Here is a 13,179-nt window from a genome sequence, read left to right as displayed (position 1 = left end):
ACACATATAAAAAGAGATATTATTTTACACAAAGAGCTCTGACAATAAGGAAAGTCCAAATAGATCTCAAATGAAAAACAAAATCCATAAATAAGCAATTCACAAAGGAAACACAAAATTAGTTATCAAAATATTACGAGTGAAAATAACACAATCAACTTTTTGCCTATAAAACTGGCAAAGATTAAATAACAAATATAACTAGAACTGCAAGCATGTTGAGAAATGCACTCTTTATACAAAACTGTTGGGAATATAAACCAAAGGCAACTTTTTTGGATGGCAACTGCATATGTACCAGAAATTTCAAAAATATAAATCTTTTTGATCCTAGAAATACCGCTTCAGGACTTCAACATAAAAAAGAAATCTGTACAAAGATATATATACTAAAGGATTATTTATTACATATACAATAGTGCAAAAATGGTAACAATTATAAGCCCCCAAATGTGAAACTAATTATAAGAACTATGGTAAAGCCAAATAAAAAAAGAGCAGCTATAAAGAACAAAAAGGAGTTATCATCCATAGATCCTACAGTTATTAAAAGGAAAACAAAAGAGTATCTGGAAAAGTTTTATGCCAATAAATGCCACAAATTTTCAATGCCAAAATGCCAAAATAGGTGAAATGAACAAATTTTTTTAAAAGTACAATTTACCAATGTTGATGTAAGGGAAAAAAAGGGGGACGAGACCTATGTCTACCAAAATTAAATGTTATCAAACTCCTAGCCACAAAAAAGACTCCAGGCCCAGATGAATCCTGGATGAATTCTACGAAATTTTCCAGAACAAAATAACAGTAACATTATACAAACATAAACTAGAGACCAAAAAACCCACACGCTTTCCAACTAATATTATAAGACCACTATAACAAAAGTCTGAAGAGGTTAGATAAGTATTCTGCTAGAACTCATACCAAAACCTGACAAAGAGGAAAAAAAGAAAGAAAAAATTCAGATCAGTGTGAAAACAGATGTAAACATCTCCAGAAAAAGATTAGCAAATAGAGTTTTAAAATATATTACAAAGATAATGTTTTAGGACCAAGTAGGGTTTGTGGCAGGAATGCAAGATTGGTTTACCACTCAAAAATCAATAAAATTCACCAGATTCATAGAATAAAGGGAAAAAGCCAATAATAAAACCCTTAAATATCCACATAAAAAGCATTTGACGAATGTTATACCTATTCACGATGAAAACTTTCAGCAAACTAGGAATATTAGGAAGCTTTCTCAATCTGATAAAGAACACCTTTTAAAAAAACCTACAGCTAACATACATTTTGTTACTTAGTCACAAAGTCGTGTTCAACTCTTTGCGACTCGGTGGACAGTAGCCCACCAGGCTCCTCTGTCCTTGGGATTCCCCAGGCAACAATACTGGAGTGGGTTGCCATTTCCTTTACAGGCTATCTAAAGTTAAAGCCTGATCATACCAAATGTTGGTAATATGTAGAACTCTCACATGGTAACAGAGGAAGTCTCACATACTGCTGATGCAAAGGTAAAATGATACAAACATTCTGAAAAAGAGTCTGGCAGTCTCTTATAAAGTTAAATATGCAGTTACCATATGACTCAGCTATTCCGGTTCCAGTATTAAGAAATGAAAACACTCTCCACAAAAATGCCAGTACATAAGTGATCATAGTAGCTTTATTTGTAAAAACCAAAAAACGAAAACAATCCAAAACTAATATGTAAGCAGATTAAAAAAAATAGTGGTATATACATACATACATACATACATACAGGGCAATAAAAAGCAATGGAATTTTGATACACACAACACTGATAAATCTCAAACTTATTATCCTGAATGAAAGAATCTAAATTTTTAAAGTATTAATGCATACTCTGCAATTCCATATATACAAAATTCTAGAAAATATAAATATATAGTGACAGAAAGTAAATCAAAGGCTACCTCAGAATAGGAATGGAAGGAAAAATAAACTGCAAATGGGTGCAGGAAAATTTGTGAAGTTGATGGATATGCTTCGTATCTTGCTTAGGGTAATGGTTTAATGAGTATATAGATATGTCAAAAATCAATACACTGTACATTTAAAAAAATGTACTACTAATTGTACGTCAATTATACTGCAATACAGTCATAAAAGTGTCAACAATATTACTTCTTAAACAAAAAATTAATTGACACCTTTTTACATACCTGGCATTGTATTAGGACAGAGAAAAACAAAGCTAACGAGAAAGTTCTGTAAGTAACACAAATAATCTCATATACCAGATGACAGAAACACTATACTAAATTACCTTTGAGTTAAGGAAAAGCTGAGAAAGGAGTCCAAAAAGGCTTGAAAGGCAAGAAAATAACCTTTTGAAGGCTGACTCTTGAAGGCTGAGTGAAAGTTCATGAAGGGGAAATGAACACTCCAGCTACAGAAAACCACCCACACAAAGGCACAAAGAAAGAATCTAACCTCTCTGAGAAACAGCGAGTATTCCGCATGTCTGAAGTAAGTCTGGAGAGGTTAGGTAAGTATTCTGCAGGAACTTATCGGCAATGAAGAGCCAAGTTATCCTGTTTGGAAGTTTTACAAGTAGGAATGTAACATGATCAGGTTAATGTTTTAGAAAAACCCTCCACTCCATAATCCTTACTCATTATCCTCTTCACCGTGTCTTGCTCTTTTGGCCAGATGTTCATCTTCTAATTCTGCTAGATCCTTATGTTCTTTCTCACTACTAATTATGCTAAAAACTGAAACAGAAAGAAAAATGCCATGAGCTGAAACAATTCTATGACTTCATTAATAATTCGGCTCTAACACTAAAAGACTTACCTTTTTCCACCTGAATCCTAAAGGCATTTCTTTTCCTTCGACCATAGTCTATACTGAAAAACATAACAAGAAGTTTAGTACCAGGGTCTCCACCAATATTTTCCCATTAAGCTCAATCTAAATTGAGAACTTAACCTTACATGTATATATAATTATGTCACTATACTTACATTAACCATAAGCCCATTTTCAAACAAATTCTATGTTTATATTTTTACTACTCTAATTTTCCTTGACTAGAAATAGGGTTATAGCCGCAGCAAAGTTGCCACCTTGTACTGAAGAAGACAGAGGAGGGATGAAATGAAGGCAGGCTACTGGATTTCTTGGATCCCACAAGACAAGCCAAAAGAACAATGCAGCTGTGAACATATGTTACCTTTCAAAAAAAGGAAAGGCAGCTCCAAGGGAAGCTCCAAGTTGGCAGGGCTGCCACTCACACCATGCACCCAGGGCGCACAGGCCCAGACAGAGGCACTGTCTCTCGCTTGGTCCCAAAGAGCAGGGCAGTCATTCTATTGAGTCCAGAGGACAGAGCACTGAGCCAAAAACAATTACTCTTAAAGTCTAGTGAATCTGCCTTGCCAGGTTTTGGACTTGCTTAAGACCAGGACACCTTTCCTCTTCCCAATTTCTCCTTTTGGAATGAGAATGTTTATCCTATGCCTATCCCATCATATTTAGGAAACAGGTTAAGTTGTTGTCTGACTTCACAAGTTCACAGCCGGACAGGAATTCTACCTCAGGAGGAACTATACCTCTGGTCACACTCATGCATGCATGTTAGTCACTCAGTCATGTCCAACTCTTTGTGACCCCATGGACTGTAACCCACCAGGTTCCTCTGTCCATGGAATTCTCCAGGCAAGAATACTGGAGTGAGTTGCCATCTCCTTCTCCAAGTCACACTTGTACTTGAGTTAAATGATATTCAGATGAGATTTTGGATTCAGAGTTGATGCTGAAATTGGTTAAGAACTTCTGGGGTGGCTGGGATGGACAGAGTATATTTGCAAACAATGAAGGCATGAATTGGGGGGGCAAAAGGGCAGTGTTAGGAGCTTAACTGTGTCCCTCTAAAATTCATAATGTTTAAGTCCTAATCCTCAGTATCTCAGGATATACCTGTTTTTGGAGATATGGCTTTAAAGAGGCAACTAAAGGGAGGGAGGGAGGAGAGGCGTTCAGGATGGGAGGGATACATGCATACCTGTGGTGGATTCATGCTGATGTATGGCAAAAAACCATCACAATATTGTAAACTAATTATCCTCCAATTAAAATTAATTTAAATAAATAGACACATTAAAAAAAAAAAGATGTAACTAAAGGGACTTCCCTGGAGGTCCAGTGGTTAAGACCCTGCACTGCCAATGCCGGGGGCATAGGTTCGATCCCTGGTCAGGGAATAAGATGCCACATGGCACGCAGTATTGGCCAAAATATAAAAAGAGGTAACTAAGGTAAAATGAAGTCATATGGGTGGGCCCTAATCTAATATGACCAGTGTCTTCTTAAGAATAAGAGATCAGGATACAGATGCACACAGAAGGAAGAGCAAGTAGAGACACAGGGAGAAGGTAGCCATCTGCAAGTCAGGAAGAAACCTCAAAAAGAAAGCAATCCTGACAACTCCTAGATCGTGAAGCTGTAGCCTCCACATTAAGGAATACAATTTCTGTTGTTTAAGCCACCTAGTCTATGATGCTTTTTGATGGCAGCCTTAGCAAATTAATATACAGACAAAGGGAGAGAAAAAAACAGAGACACCAATACACAAAGCAGGGATAATTAATGAGGAAAGATATCAGAAGACCTGGAACCGAGGCACAAAAGAAGGATTTAATTTGTAGTGCAAAGACTGCAGGAATGACACATTTTTAGATAGTCAGGAAGCTGAAGGAGATCATGCCTGATGGTTTTCATTTTTTAGTGAAGAGAATACTACTACTGACGAGTGAGTAAGATGCTGAAATCTAAGAAGTAGCCATTTTCATTAATAACAAGGGCAGCTCCTTCCATATAACTGGTGCTTGATAAATGCTTATATAAATGAACTGAGTTCTAAACCTGTGGATTGGTGAACTAAAGCTAGCAGCTATAAATATCAACTGGAAATGCAGCTATAAATACCAACTGGAAATTTAGGTAGGATGGAGATTTAAAAAATGGTTGGAAAGGGACTTCCATGGTGGCGCAGTGGTAAAGAATCCCCTGCCAATGCAGGTGACATGGGTTTGAACCCTGGCCCAGGAAGATCCCACACGCTGCAGGACAACTAAGCCCATGCGCCTCAACTGCTGAGCCTGTGCTCTAGAGCCCAGGAGCCACAAATACTGAGCCCAAATGCTCTTCAGCATATGCTCTGCAACAAGAGGAGCCTCCACAACGAGAAGCCCAAGTACCATAACTGGAGAGTAGTTCCTGATGGCCACTAGAGGAAAGCCCTCGCAGCACGAAGACCCAGCACAGTCACACAAATAAATAAACAAATAAATCTGTTTTTAAAGAAAGGTAGGAAAGAAAAGCAAAAATTTGGAGACTACATTTCTTTACCTGTACATTCTTTGTAAATCACATGCTAAGATTCCAGTGTCCACATATTTGCCACATCTGTTACTGGTGAGGTACTGAAACAGAAAACATGACAAATACAGCACAGTAGTTCACACTCAGTGACTGTAATCAACGACTAAGCAACTGAGCTATTCGAACATGTTATACTTTAATGCAAACTCATTAATAAAGCATGCTAGAAACATAAACAAAAATCACCAGACAATTGCCAAGTCAGAATAAAAGAATTTAATTAACATTATTAATCACTATGAAATGCAATAAAAATAACCAGAATGGCTATAAGGCAGTAGGTGAGAGCTTATTATATCCCAGATTCCCAGACATACCACAACAAAGCACTGAACTCGGAAGAGCACTAAGGGATATTTTAAATTTGAAGGAACACAGTATTTGATCTGTCCATCTGCAGGAACTACATATGACCCTCAAACAACATGGGTTTGAACTGCACTAGTCCACTTACAGCAGATTTTTTCGATAAATACATTTTACAGTACTACATGATCCAGGGCTGGTTGAATATGCCAATATAGAACCACAAATATAAAAAGCCAACTGTAGCTATACACAGATTTTCAAATGAATGGGGCTGGGGGGAGAAGGGGATGTTGGCATCCCAACCCTCATATTGTTCAAGGGTCAATTGTACTAGCCTGAGACAATTCATGGTTTCAATATTAAAGCACCTTCTGACGATGTCACATCTTTGCAAAACTGGGTTTCCAGCGTTTCTTGTAATAAAAATCAAGGTGGAACAGGAAATGAATAGCAGTGTCAATCTGATCTCAAAGTATGAGAAGTTGTGCAGTGCCCAAAAGGCATACAAATTTCACCAGTAAATAACTGTGGTTATTTAAGAATGAAATATTGGGTCAGCCAAAGTAAAAAACCTGAATGGACTTTTTGGCCAACCCAATACAAACATACTGGGGCCTGGGCTTCCCCGGTGGTTCAGCTGGTAAAAGAATTCACCTGCAATGTGGGAGACCTGGGTTTGATCCCTGGGTTGAGAAGACCCCCTGGAGAAGGAAAAGGCTACCCACTCCAGTATTCTGGCCTGGAGAATTTCATGGACTGTATAGTCCACAGGGTCATAAAGAGTCGGACACGACTGAGTGACTTTCACTGACTGACTTTGGGACCTAGAAACAAGAGCCTGGTAAAGCTGCCTGGTAAAGCTGTTCTAGGGGCCTTTTACACATTCTCTTTTAGTGCTCACAATGCTATGAGGTAGATGTTACTCTCCCCCTATTTTATTTATTTTTTAAAAATTATTTATTTATTGGCTGTGCTAGGTCTTCGTTGCTGCACAGGCTTCTCACTGCAGTGGCTTCTCTTGCTGCAGAACAGGGGCTATAGGATGCAAAATCTTCAGTATGCGCAGCTCCAGGCTCTAGAGCACAGCCTCAGTAGTTGTGGTACGTGGGCTTAGTTATTCTGGGGCATGTAGGCTCTTCCAGGATCAGGGATGGAACCATGTCTCCTGTATTGGCAGGCAGATTCTTTACCAGTGAGTAACAAGGGAAGCACTCTGCTCTGATTTGAAGCTTTAAAAGCTTACTTACTTGCTTCAGAACAGATCAGATCAGATCATTCGCTCAGTCGTGTCCGACTCTTTGCAACCCCATGAATCACAGCACGCCAGGCCTCCCTGTCCATCACCAACTCCCGGAGTTCACCCAGACTCACGTCCATTGAGTCAGTGATGCCATCCAGCCATCTCATCCTCTGTCGTCCCCTTCTCCTCCTGCCCCCAATCCCTCCCAGCATCAGAGACTTTTCCAATGAGCCACCTCTTCGCATGAGGTGGCCAAAGTACTGGAGTTTCAGCTTTAGCATCATCCTTCCAAAGAAATCCCAGGGCTGATCTCCTTTAGAATGGACTGGTTAGATCCCCTTGCAGTCCAAGGGACTCTCAAGAGTCTTCTCCAATACCACAGTTCAAAAGCATCAATTCTTCGGTGCTCAGCCTTCTCCACAGTCCAACTCTCATATCCATACATGACCACAGGAAAAACCATAGCCTTGACGAGAAAAACCTTTGTTGGCAAAGTAATGTCTCTGCTTTTCAATATTGATATTTCAATATTTCAATTTTTCAACCTTTTCTAGGTTGGTCATAACTTTCCTTCCAAGGAGTAAGCGTCTTTTAATTTCATGGCTGCAGTCACCATCTGCAGTGATTTTGGAGCCCCCCAAAATAAAGTCTGACACTGTTTCCCCATCTATTTCCCATGAAGTGATGGGACCGGATGCCATGATCTTCGTTTTCTGAATGCTGAGCTTTAAGCCAACTTTTTCACTCTCCACTTTCACTTTCATCAAGAGGCTTTTGAGTTCCTCTTCACTTTCTGCCATAAGGGTGGTGTCATCTGCATATCTGAGGTTATTGATATTTCTCCCGGCAATCTTGATTCCAGCTTGTGCTTCTTCCAGCCCAGCGTTTCTCATGATGTACTCTGCATACAAGTTAAATAAACAGGGTGACAATATACAGCCTTGACATACTCCTTTTCCTATTTGGAACCAGTCTGTTGTTCCATGTCCAGTTCTAACTGTTGCTTCCTGACCTGCAGACAGGTTTCTCCAGAGGCAGATCAGGTGGTCTGGTATTCCCATCTCTTTCAGATTTTTCCACAGTTGATTGTGATTGTGATTGTGACTGTGACACTGACCAAAGTCCAAGGCTTTGGTCAATAGAGCAAATATTTTTTTATAGTCAATAAAGCAGAAATAGATGTTTTTCTGGAACTCTCTTGCTTTTTTCCATGATCCAGCGGATGTTGGCAATTTGATCTCTGGTTCCTCTGCCTTTTCTAAAACCAGCTTGAACATCAGGCAGTTCACGGTTCACATATTGCTGAAGCCTGGCTTGGAGAATTTTGAGCATTACTTTACTAGCGTGTGAGATGAGTGCAATTGTGCGGTAGTTTGAACATTCTTTGGCACTGCCTTTCTTTGGGATTGGAATGAAAACTGACCTTTCCCAGTCCGGTGGCCACTGCTGAGTTTTCCAAATTTTCTGGCATATTGAGTGCAGCACTTTCACAGCATTATCTTTCAGGATTTGGAATAGCTCAACTGGAATTCTATCACCTCCACTAGCTTTGTTCACAGTGATGCTTTACGATTATACAGTGGAAGTGAGAAATAGATTTAAGGGCCTAGATCTGATAGAGTGCCTGATGAACTATGGAATGAGGTTCGTGACATTGTACAGGAGACAGGGATCAAGACCATCCCCATGAAAAAGAAATGCAAAAAAGCAAAATGGCTGTCTGGGGAGGCCTTACAAACAGCTGTGAAAAGAAGAGAAGCGAAAAGCAAAGGAGAAAAGGAAAGATATAAACATCTGAATGCAGAGTTCCAAAGAATAGCAAGAAGAGATAAGAAAGCCTTCTTTAGCCATCAGTGCAAAGAGATAGAGGAAAACAACAGAATGGGAAAGACTAGAGATCTCTTCAAAAAAATCAGAGATACCAAAGGAACATTTCATGCAAAGATGGGCTCGATAAAGGACAGAAATGGTATGGACTTAACAGAAGCAGAAGATATTAAGAAGAGATGGCAAGAATACACAGAAGAACTGTACAAAAAAGATCTTCACGACCCAGATAATCACGATGGTGTGATCACTGACCTAGAGCCAGACATTCTGGAATGTGAAGTCAAGTGGGCCTTAGAAAGCATCACTTACTTGCTTACCAGCCCGTAGGTTACAGGGCCAGATTTCAAACCTAGAATGTTTAGTGATCAACTCACAAGTTTCAATGTTTGCTAATTATCTAGTTTAGGTTCCCCACTTTATACAGCAATTTCTTCTCAAGGATCCCTAATACATGAGAACTGCCTCTGCATAAATGCCCCCAATGGCAAGAGACTAGGTGTCCAAAGCTGCAGTTTCAGTTAATTGTCCCCTTTTCTGGACTCCTATAGATTGCTGTCATTTACCACAGTCAATCTTGAATTGCACATATATATCTCAAACCCACTTCAAATCAAAAAACAACAGGACTACAACCACTTTAACCTGCTAAGTTTTAGAGTAATCTGTTATATAGCAATAGATTAATGTGCTAGTTAAAAGGAGGCAAGTGTACTGCTTGAAAGATGTCTAAAACGTATTGCTACATGAAACAAACAAGCAGCAGAAGAAATGCAGATGAGCCTGTGTGATTTAAAAAAAAAAATCTCTAAGTGCATATATGCATACAAAATTTTAAGACAAGTACAACAGAAACTCTCCATGATTACTCATGCAGAAGTGGAGTGGAGATGAAAAGAATTCTTTCTTCTCATTTTATACCCTCCAGTTCCCTTTTTTTGGAGAAGAAAATGGCAACCCATGCCAGTATTCTTGCCTGGAGAATCCCAGGGACAGAGGAGCCTGGAGGGCTACAGTCCACGGGGTCGCAAAGAGTCGGACATGACTGAGCAACTTCACTTTCTTTCCCTTTATTTTAAACCATAAGAACCTATTACTCTTATTTTTTAAATTACTATTTATTTGACTGTGCCAGGTCTTAGTTGTGACATACAGTATTCCTGGTTTTCGATGCGGCATGTGGGTTCCAGCTCCCTGACCAGTGTTCAAACCCAGGTTTTCTGCATTGGGAGCATGGAGTCTCAACCACCAGACCACCAGGGAAGTCCCCCTATTACTTTTATAATGAACCAAAGTAAAAAGAGAGGAAAACTGCTAATGTCAAACGCTGCAGAGCAGTCAAGTGTGGCAAAAACTGAGAAGAGGCCACTGGATTTAGCCATTAGGAGTTACTGCTCAGAGATCTGAATAAACTGAAGCAGCAAATTGTGCGAACATTCAGAGAAAGAGCAATAAAGTGAGTAAACTGCAAAAACAGAAGTCCTGTGCCCAGGAAGTTTAAGAAGGTCCATGTGGATAGGACCGTGCAATCAAGGGAGATTACAAAAGGGGAAAAAAGCAATGGACAAAAAGGTAGATGGGGCCAAAATACAAAGGGCTATTTAGGATGGATTACTCTTGATGTCTGAAAGTCCACAGAAGGGTTTTGAGTAGGACCCTGGCACACTCCAATCTTCCCTTTAAAATGATCTCCCTGGGTGCTCTTAGTGTAGAACAGACTAAGTAAAACCAGTAACAGTGAGATCAGTTAGGAGGTATTTCAACGGTCTAAAGGGAGTGTGGTTTGAACTAGGATGTTAGAAAGAAAGTGACAGTCTCTAAGTCCTGTCCAACTCTTTGCGATCCCATGGACTGTAGTCCACGGAATTCTCCAGGCCAGAATACTGAAGTGGGTAGCCTCTCCCTTCTCCAGGGGATCTCCCCGACCCAGGAATCAAACCGGGGTCTCCTGCATTGCAGTTGGATTCTTTACCAACTGAGTTATCAGGGAAGCCCAAGTGATTAGGTTTGAAGTATATTTCGAAGGTAAAGCCAAATAGGTCACTGATTAATTGGTTACAGGAAGTCAAGAGTCAGAATGATTCTTAAGGTTCTGGGCCTTAACAAATGGATAGATGGTGCGATGTCATTTACTGAAATAAAACAACACAAAGAAAAGAACAGTTTGGAGATCAATACTCTAAGCTGAAATCCTATAAGATACTCATGAGAAGATGTTGAGTATGCAGCTGGATATATCAATCTGGAACTCAAGATAAAATCAGCACTGGATTATAATATAAATTTTGAAGTCATGAATGGATGTATAATATTTAAAGGTACTAGACTGGATGAGATCACCTAGAAGTATGCACAGATAGATAGAATATAAAGAGAAGGTAAGAGCACAGGTGCTCAAGGCACTTCCAACATTTAAAGGTGAAAGGAAGAAACAGATTCAAAAAACTGACGATACAGGAGCTGGAAGGGTAAAAGAAAAACAAGGTGAGAATATAGCTCTTAAAGTGTCCCTCCCTCCTTCTAACTGAGTGCTTAGTAATCTAAATGTCCAAGGCATTTACCACACAATGCATTCCACTGACGATTATGAATACAAAAAAAAAAAAAAGGCAGGTAAAGTGCCCGTTATGAAGTAAGATTCAGAGTACTTGTCTTTACTGGTGTCCGAACCTGACTCCAAGTTTCCTAAGAAAGGAAGTTAACGTATTCTTTATGACCCCGAAAGCAATTCTTCCCTACAAGGTTTCGAGGAACATTTCCTTCCCAACTACACAAGACAGGAAGTTTTAAACTCAAACGCCATCTCCACTCTCCTTACGGATCTGCACAGAGGTCAGGCAGATCCGGGCAGGCCCTCATCAAGCTGCTGCCTCTCAGGGTCTCGGGCTGCGCCTTGAAACTCGGCCGCAAAATGAGGAGGAAGGGGCTTGAACCACCCGCGAAGAAGTGGAGTCGTCAACAGCCCCACGCTGGAATCCAGACTGGCGCTGGCGGCAAGTCAGTCCGATCTAGAAACCTCCCCCCTTCTCCCAGCTGCGGCGAGAAAGGGCCTCTGGGGCTCCTGAGCAGCGAACGCGGACCACTCTGAGAGCTGGCCGTGCAGGATACACACCTGGATAACGCGCTGCTTCAGTTTATTATCCACGAACCTCGCGGGCCTGGGCTTCATCGCAGCTGCCTCTACTGTTGCTGCACGGACTTCACGTGAACCGGGGGCCTCCCCGAGGCTGTCCACGGCGATTGCCGAGCCAGCTGCCCAAGGAAATGCGCCCCACCCGCCCTAGCCCACGCCGTTCCCTTCAAGACTTTTGTACCGCGAGTAAACGGGGAAAAAATCACCAAGAACAAGATGAAGATTTGAGAGAAGGGAGTTTTTCAGAGTCTTATTTTACAGGCTTGTCCAAGAGGCCCTGGAATACAAGGACCCATTTGAACACGCTCAACTTTATTGTTCCCGACTCTGCGGACACGCGCAGCGGCGGGAGCTGGGAGGTTCCTGCGGGGGCGTGGCCACCCACCTCTGTAACAGGTTTCTAGCCTGTCGAGGCGCACAGTTTGCGAATTTAGTTAATCTTGACCCGGAATCTTAAAACCGAAGCTGGGTAATTGTGATGATTAGATCAGGGTAAAAACACACCGCCACCCTCCTGCTTATTTTCGCACACAGTGACCCACGTTAGTGAGTCCCGACAAAGGGGCTTGGTGTCCAAAAAAAAAAAAAATTAGCTTAACCAGAAAACTAAACCATCTGTTACATTTGGGAATCGCTTGGTCTTACGGTATTTTCGGCAGATAATTCCTTGAGCACATCCACTGGCAGACTCCATCTTGGGCTAGAAACTGCCCGGGATTTTCTTAACTATGTATTTGCCCGCAAAGAAGTTTATCTTGCATCTCAGAAGATACAAATAAAGAATCAATTTTCAAAAAATTTACTGTCTTTAGTTTCTACCTGTTTGTTTGTTTCAATTGTGTTCTCAATATTCTTATTTGAGGTCTTACTTGGCTTATGAGACTATTAAGTGCAGCCTATATGTCAGAAAATTTGGAAATCTCAGCAGTGGCCACAGGACTGGAAAAGGTCAGTTTTCGTTCCAATCCCAAAGAAAGGCAATGCCAAAAAATGCTCAAACTACCGCACAATTGCACTCATCTCACATGCTAGTAAAGTAATGCTCAAAATTCTCCAAGCCAGGCTTCAGCAATACATGAACTGTAAACTTCCAGATGTTCAAGCTGGTTTTAGAAAAGGCAGAGGAACCAGAGATCAAATTGCCAACATCCACTGGATCATCAAAAAAGCAAGAGAGTTCCAGAAAAACATCTACTTCTGCTTTACTGACTATGCCAAAGCCTTTGACTGTGTGGATCACAATAAACTGGAAAATTCT

At 40.6% G+C, this 13,179-nt stretch overlaps 1 protein-coding gene across 1 annotated transcript in view; it reads right to left on the bottom strand.

Annotated features, from left to right (window-relative positions):
* Nucleotides 1-12,056, bottom strand: part of NVL (nuclear VCP like) — an 87,463-nt gene extending 75,407 nt beyond the window's left edge. Inside the window, exons 1-4 of the mRNA XM_070385451.1 lie at nucleotides 11,901-12,056; nucleotides 5,380-5,453; nucleotides 2,824-2,876; nucleotides 2,642-2,741 (exon numbers count right to left, since the gene is read on the bottom strand). Of these exons, the coding sequence (XP_070241552.1) occupies nucleotides 2,642-2,741; nucleotides 2,824-2,876; nucleotides 5,380-5,453; nucleotides 11,901-11,957 (284 nt within the window). The 5' untranslated portion in view covers nucleotides 11,958-12,056. The remainder of the gene's footprint in view (nucleotides 1-2,641; nucleotides 2,742-2,823; nucleotides 2,877-5,379; nucleotides 5,454-11,900) is intronic.
* Nucleotides 12,057-13,179: the final 1,123 nt, after the last annotated feature.

Source organism: Bos mutus, chromosome 16 (assembly GCF_027580195.1).
Source record: "Bos mutus isolate GX-2022 chromosome 16, NWIPB_WYAK_1.1, whole genome shotgun sequence".
In the NCBI taxonomy this organism is placed as follows: domain Eukaryota; kingdom Metazoa; phylum Chordata; class Mammalia; order Artiodactyla; family Bovidae; genus Bos; species Bos mutus.
This window is presented reverse-complemented; position numbering and strand designations above follow the sequence as displayed.